We start from the raw sequence: 7500 nt of genomic DNA, 5'->3' as shown, positions 1-7500 counted from the left end.
CCACATCTCCAATCACCCAAAACGGCTGCAAATCTCCAGCAGTAAACACCCGCACTGCCTTTTATTTTATGTGTGTCTCTGAATCAGTTTAGTTTGTTTGCTGGAAAGATTCAGCGAGGGATTGTTGCTGTTTGGACTTCATTACCTTCTCTGCTCTCCTGCTTCAGACAGTGATATTGCTGGGTGATGCGCTGCAGATATGCAGTCATGGTTATACGTGTAAATCAATGCTGCACACAGTTATTTTTTGTTCACCGTTTTTTCTTTTATTGGGATTATACTTACCGCCAAAACCAAAATGTCCTCACACCGCAGATTTGAATGACGCCGGTGCTTTCTCGTACTGTTGCCTCACTTCGCTGCCGCTTCCTCGTACTGTTGCCTCAGCCTCACTTCACCGCCGCTCGCCATGTTAAAGTGTGGAGTGATGGTCAAGCGTCCCCTAACTTTAGAGCATAGTGATTGGATGTTTATTATGTTTTGATGTTTTTTATGATTTAGAGGCACACACAGTCAGTTTGGGGAGATATAAAACACACATTAATTATTTAAATGCAAAACCGAGAAAATCGCAATTCACAAGAGCGTATTGAACCGTGGAGGACGTACCTCGTTTAATTGAGAACCGTGGCATCCCTATTTTACATTGATGTGTATTACAGTTTTGAATTTTGAAACAAACTAAAATTAAGAAACAAATCATGTCTTTGATAACTGGAAAGGAATATATGAACCTATTGGTTTACAGTATACTGATGCCCAATTTCTAGGCTCTAGGAGTGGAATGTTGGACCTTTATTGTCTTTTTAGCTTATAAGTAGAGGACAGAATCTAGCCGGACAGTAATGTGTGAATTGTTTAGTGGGCTAAATAAAGATACCGTCTGTATTTTTAGTAAGTGTGCTTTTTCAATTCCTGCCATAATAATAAATATAATTGTAGAGTAACCCATGCTCTGGTGTCATTAATAATTAACTTTAATAGGTAGAACTGTCAGAGATATGAACAAAAGCAAGTGATGCATCAAAGTTTGATTTCAAAAATCTTGAATGGTTATAAAACTCTTTATAATCATTATGATAATTAATAAAAGTAATGAACATAATTTGTTATTAAATCTTCAGTGATAATAATGATATGACCTAGTTCTGTAAACTGTCTACTTCTCTGTTTATTCATCTGATTTTACTGTCTAGTTCTTTTGACCGGCCCCTGTCGTTTAAAAGAATCTCTCAATGGCGAACACATCAAGTATAAAAGCCACGTCCGTTTCGTGAGATGCACTATGTGGCGCCAGGTGAGAGTATAAATCAGCCTTAAGATGTTTGTTTGTTTGTTTGTTTCTGTAGTTTGAAAAAAACAAACAAGTTTGATGGTGCATCTAACCTGTCCTGTTCAATTTGAATACATTTATTGAACCACTAGTTTTGTGACTTTTCATTTTCTCTTTATGTGTATGCATGCTTTTGATTTTGTGAAATAGGTCTGAAATTGAATACTTAATGGTCGTAAAAAGGTCTTAAATTTGACATTATGATATCTGCAGAAACCCTGAAACATTCAGTTCAACCCTTTTTTCTTTTTTTTGACCCGATTTAAGCATATTTATTTTATAAAAACAAAATATTAATTTTATAGTATTATATTATTATATATTATTGTTATGCTGGCTATGAATGAAATGTAAAATATACTGCAACATAGGGGTTTATTTTACAATGATATTATTATCTGTCATATTTAAGGCAGAAGAAAGGTGCAAAATTGACAAATATTGATATTTAATAAATATATTAGTGTTATTTTAGTTTCTTTCTTAACATTTTAACAACTTTTGTAGTTTTATTAAGAAAGAAATCTAGTTTAATTAAAATAAATGAGGAAACTTTAATGTAATGTCAGTTTTGTTGTGTTGTCTGATGTGTTTGCCTTGTATCTTGTCTGTCTTTTGTCCTAACGCTGATCTAACTGATGCTAACTGTACTGACAGGACCCACATATTATACAGGTACAGTAGCTGCAGCATTCACTGAATGGAGAATCAATATTCAGCAGATGCAGATGCAGTGTGTGTGTGTGTTTATGTTTGTGTGTGTGCGTGCGTGCGTGCGTGCGTGCATGCGTGGTGTGTATGTGTGTGTGTGTGTGTGTGTGTGTGTGTGTGTGTAAAGCCTTTGATGGTTCTGCAGAGCTGTTTTATGAGCTCTACAGGACTCGCGGAGCAACAGTCGACTCTTACTGTCCTCCCGCTTCAAAGAGACGCTCATCGACCTCTGTTCACATACAGAGAAATGCAGAGAGCGCTCACACACACACTTCATCAATGGCTCGGGATTGTTTTTAATTGACTTTCAGAATGAAAATGCCTTAATTATACAATAGTTTTTTTCAAGATTTCTCTAAACTCCTGTTATGTGCTCCAAATTAGTCTGCATGTTTGACCAACCCTCAGGAAAAAATACTATAGTTGTTTAGTAAATACTGTAGTGTTTTTTCAACCATACTATAGTAAAGCACTTGAATTGATCTGTTGTGGTGATTCTACAGTTGCTATGGTAACAGAACAACTATAGTAATTGATCTGTTGTGATGATTCTACAGTTGCTATGGTAACACAACAACTATAGTAATTCATCTGTTGTGGTGACTCTACAGTTGCTATGGTAACAGAACAACTATAGTAATTCATCTGTTGTGGTGACTCTACAGTTGCTGTGGTAACAGAACAACTATAGTAATTCATCTGTTGTGGTGATTCTACAGTTGCTATGGTAACAGAACAACTATAGTAATTCATCTGTTGTGGTAATTCTACAGTTACTATGGTAACACAACAACTATAGTAATTCATCTATTGTGGTGACTCTACAGTTGCTATGGTAACAGAACAACTATAGTAATTCATCTGTTGTGGTGATTCTACAGTTACTATGGTAACACAACAACTATAGTAATTCATCTATTGTGGTGATTCTACAGTTGCTATGGTAACAAAACAATAGTAATTGATCTGTTGAGGTGATTCTAAAGTTGCTATGGTAGCATAACAACTGTAGTAATGATCTGTTAAGGTGTATCTACAGTTGCTATGGTAACGCAACAACTATAGTAATTCATCTGTTGTGATGATTCTATCGTTACTATGGTAACTCAACTATAGTAATTAATGTGTTTGTGGTGATTCTACAGTTGCTGTTGTAACACAACAACGTAATATAAACAGTTGACCCAATACAGTAGTTTTCTACAGCTATAGGGTATATTATACTACACTTACACCACATTGTACTATAGTAAAAACTAAAGTGTACTACAGTATTTATTACAGTTTTTCAGTTGACTATAGTTAATTACTATAGTATTTTTTCATGAGGGAACTGGATCTTCAATAACCAGCAACCTGGATTAAGTGGCTTAATTCCAGCACAATGGATTATAAAATATTAAAAAGCTGTTATCTCTAAATAAAAAACGCACGTTTTGTTGTAAGTTGTGTTATTAATTTAGCTAAGCATTGACAGTTATTATGATTTTTCTTAACAGGAGCTTCAACAGCAGCTGATTATTGAGACCAGGAATCTGAAAAAGACCAGAACTTTCTACCACAAACTGATTCAGCAGGAGAGGAAAAATAAAGGTAGAAACTCTGCTGTGTTGATGACTGACGCAGGAGATGCTGATATCTGTGTGAGGTGATTTCTCTTTTCTCTCTGCTCAGGTTCAGACTCAAAGCTGATGGTGTCTAAAGTCAAGCTGCAGTTTGATGAGCTCAGAGCTAAAGTTGAGTTTCTGCAGACGGTGAAGAAATACTTGCAGGTTTGAGCTTAATTTGAATCTCAGAGCAATAATATTTTATATGTGCATTCATTTAAAAGTGCTGTATGTCAGTTTTTGACTAATCTAAAGCGAAAAAACACCATAATATGTGTGCAGATATTCAGAAACATGCTCGGTGAACATCCTAGTTTATCTGAAAAATAATGCTAAAGTCAGATATTCTGCTGTGAACATGTGTGTTACGTGCCAGAACGGCTGTCTTTGTTTTGGTCTCTGCCCAATGCCAGCTTAGCCAATTACATTTCAGCACCCCGGGTCGCCTTGCTGGAAAACAAACAGCGTATTTCATTTATTCAGTCAGGAAGGCTCTCAAAGCATGCGTCCACAACCTAAATGCGACCTCCGGTGGGCAGTAGCAGACTCTGAAATGAGACGCAGATTCAGAGTTCCACATGAAGTAAATAATTAGCAAATGATATAAATATTACAAATGTAAACATTAGCTGAGCAGGTTACATTGTAACCCTGTGTTGTAAAAACACGCTTCGTGACGAGATTTGCAGTAATAAGCAAATGGGCTGTTTGCACCAGTGAAATGGTAAGCTTTATAATCTAATGCAGTGGATCTCAAACATTTTTCATCAAGTACCACCTCAGAAAAAAAATGATCTCTCCAAGTACCACCATAATGAGCAGTACTGAAATACAGTAGCGTAGTAAGCAGCTAAAGCTCTGAACAGTTCAAAATGTGTCAGATTAATTCCTATTATTAAGAAGAGTTATTATTGTCAGCCACTTTAACCATTATAAACAGTCTGAACGTTAACACTGTACTGTGCTTATATGTAAAAAACAAACAAACAAACTAAAAAACGAAAAATATCAACATATAAATTAAAATGTGCTTTTAAAATGGAAGGTTACTGTTCTTAAAAAGTAAAGAAAAGAGCTGTACTTAAAGGTTCAGGACACCCTGGAGAACTTTTTTTTTTGTATATTAACAGGTTTGTGTGTGTTGAGCATCAGTAAAGACAATGTTAGCACCTGTCAGCTGTAATTGTGGGGGAAACTGGATAATTTTGAGCTTTTGTCAGCTAATTTCATCTTCCGGGTTTAAAATGATTTTTGGGGTGGATCAAAATCTGCAAGTAAACTGCAAGTGCAATGATGACGCGTCGGTTTCTCATTATTATTCATAGCGGAGTTTTCTTATCCTATGAGAAGAGCCGGCTGCTTAATTATTCATGAGAGCACGTGCTTTCCAAAGGCGAGACAGACCTGCCAGTTTCAAGCAAGCTGTGAGACACGGAGTCACGGACCCACGGCAAGCAGTAGCCGTTCATGAAGGCTTGTATGTGTTTGTTTCCATGATCCACGGGGTTTGTTGCATGTTTTATCCCCGCGATCTTGTCAGGGCCGATCATACAGCAAAGCTGTGTGTGTGCTGCTAGCATTTTTGCCGGGAGAGCAGTACGAGAATTAGAGAATGGCGGACGCTGTCTTTTATCAGGAGTTCGTTCACATTCAGACACATCGCCGTGCTGCTGTGTTCACCTAAATCCTCCAGATTACCAGCAGGGGTAATGGTTAAAATAGACAGGTCAGGAGACCTGCTGCACTGAGTCTGCATTCAGATCCATAATAGACCCGGGGATTGAGGGAGAATCCTCATTTATAGTGTTTACATGAACACACTTATCTTTATAATGATATAAATTGTGGTTATGTGTATATGAAATTACAAATAACAAATGTAGTAGGGCACTAAATTACTGTTTATTTCTTTGCATTTAACTTTGTGAACTATAAACTCGTGCGTCTCCTCACGGTTTGTGTCTCATTTTGTGAGCCGACTGACAACAGCAGTTGTTCTCTCACCTGCTGGCCACGCCCACTCCTGCCTGATGCTCGCGGAGCTCCGCCCATTAATCATGCATCTTTTGAAAAAACTCTGAAATAGACTTTAACCGAAAGTGGGGTTGTCATGGCCCTTTAAATGTAAAGTATTACCATATAGTAGTCAATTCATCAACAGCTGAAAATGTTGCCTGGACCTCAGAAATATAGGCTATATGTCATATAATAAATATTATTGTATGTCATATTCATATATAAATAATTTTTGATACATTTTGCAATATATGTAGCATGTACACATGACATATTTGATTCCTCTGCGTACCACTAGTGGTGCACCTACCACAGTTTAAGAACCACTGATCTAATGATACATATAAATCTCATTAACATGGTTAACTGTAGATGCTGAATCACTGATATGTGTTTGCTTGCACTGAGTCTCAGTTCTGAACTTCAGTTTCAGACGCTTTATGTTATTTTCCAGATCTGAGCTGAACTATCTGCTGCTGCTTTCAGTAGTACGGCAGTAAATGTCATTCAAACTCACATTATTAGCGTTTAACACTGAATAAAGCACATGAGCTGTACCTGAGCTCATCATTGTCAGTTCTCTTATGTTCACCTGTGATGCTGTGTTCACACCAGACGTGGCATGTGCGGATAAATTGCGCAATTCATGTGTAAACAGACACGTGAGCATTTTGAGTTAACTTGCTCAAATCCGATTCATTCATGCATCAAACTCCCTGAGCAATAGACACGGATTTACGTGATGGGCTGGGCTTCTGTTTACCTGGTGTCTGTAGCTTCACTGCCAAATGGCTAACATGGAGTTCGTTGAGAGAATAGCTGTGTTTATGTGCGTTATTCAGGGTGAAAAGCAGCGTTGATTCATTTGGAGCCGTGTCTGAGTCCAATAGATCCATTCTGAGGTGCAGCAGCTCTGTGAGCTCATCAACTCCTCCAGAAACTTAAGCTGGATGATGGAGGCTTTCAGCGGTGCTTCTGACTGAGCCGAGCCCAGTTTGATTAACTGTTGTCTGATGTCAGCAGGAGGATTTCCCTCAGGGACACCAACAACAGGCGCTACGTCATAATCACGTCCCTAATTGGTTCTCCTGATTGGTTAATGCGGCACGAATGTCCGCTGAAGTTTGGATTTTCCAACTTGAGCAATTTGCGGTGCAGTGGCGCAGTAGGTAGTGCTGTCGCCTCACAACAAGAAGGTCACTGGGTCGCTGGTTCGAACCTCGGCTCAGTTGGGGTTTCTGTGTAGAGTTTGCATGTTCTCCCTGCGTTTGCGTGAGTTTCCTCCGGGTGCTCCGGTTTCCCCCACAGTCCAAAGACATGCAGTACAGGTGAATTGGGTAGGCTAAATTGTCCGTAGTGTATGAGTGTGCGCGTGTGTGTGTATGTTTCCCAGAGATGGGTTGCGGCTGGAAGGGCATCCGCTGCGTAAAAATGTGCTGGATAAGTTGGCAGTTCATTCCGCTGTGGCGACTCCGGATTAAAAAAGGGACTAAGCCGACAAGAAAATGAATGAATGAATGAATGAATGAGCCATTCGCACGAAACACGCATTAAGCGCATCAATTTTGCAAAATGCCCAACTCGCACGTCGTAGTCTCACTCGCGCATATTGCACTGCAGGATGTCTATTCGTGTCTTTTGCATTGACTCAACATGTAAATCACTCGCGCTTGATGCTTCTTCCGTGTCTGGTGTGAACGTAGCATGAGAAATAAATGCTGTTTCTAAAATATCAATTTCTGGTGTCGGTTAGGACTTTTAGTATGGAGAATATTCCATCTATCATGTGCTGCTGCTTTTATTCAGAACAAGGTTTAAATCATCCTTTAGTCT

At 38.5% G+C, this 7500-nt stretch overlaps 1 protein-coding gene across 11 annotated transcripts in view; it reads left to right on the top strand.

The window, feature by feature from the left end:
• kndc1 (kinase non-catalytic C-lobe domain containing 1) overlaps positions 1-7500 on the top strand; it is a 68510-nt gene that overhangs the window by 45189 nt on the left and 15821 nt on the right. For all 11 annotated transcript variants that reach the window (XR_015506525.1, XR_015506526.1, XR_015506524.1 and 8 more), the window contains 2 exons: positions 3544-3637; positions 3719-3816. Coding sequence is in view for 7 of the 11 variants with exons in the window: in XM_087279862.1 (XP_087135988.1) it covers positions 3544-3637; positions 3719-3816 (192 nt within the window). In the remaining 4 variants the exon portion in view is untranslated. The remainder of the gene's footprint in view (positions 1-3543; positions 3638-3718; positions 3817-7500) is intronic.

This window comes from Danio rerio, chromosome 13, assembly GCF_052040795.2.
Source record: "Danio rerio strain M-AB ecotype USA chromosome 13, GRCz13ab, whole genome shotgun sequence".
In the NCBI taxonomy this organism is placed as follows: Eukaryota; Metazoa; Chordata; class Actinopteri; order Cypriniformes; family Danionidae; genus Danio; species Danio rerio.
This window is presented reverse-complemented; position numbering and strand designations above follow the sequence as displayed.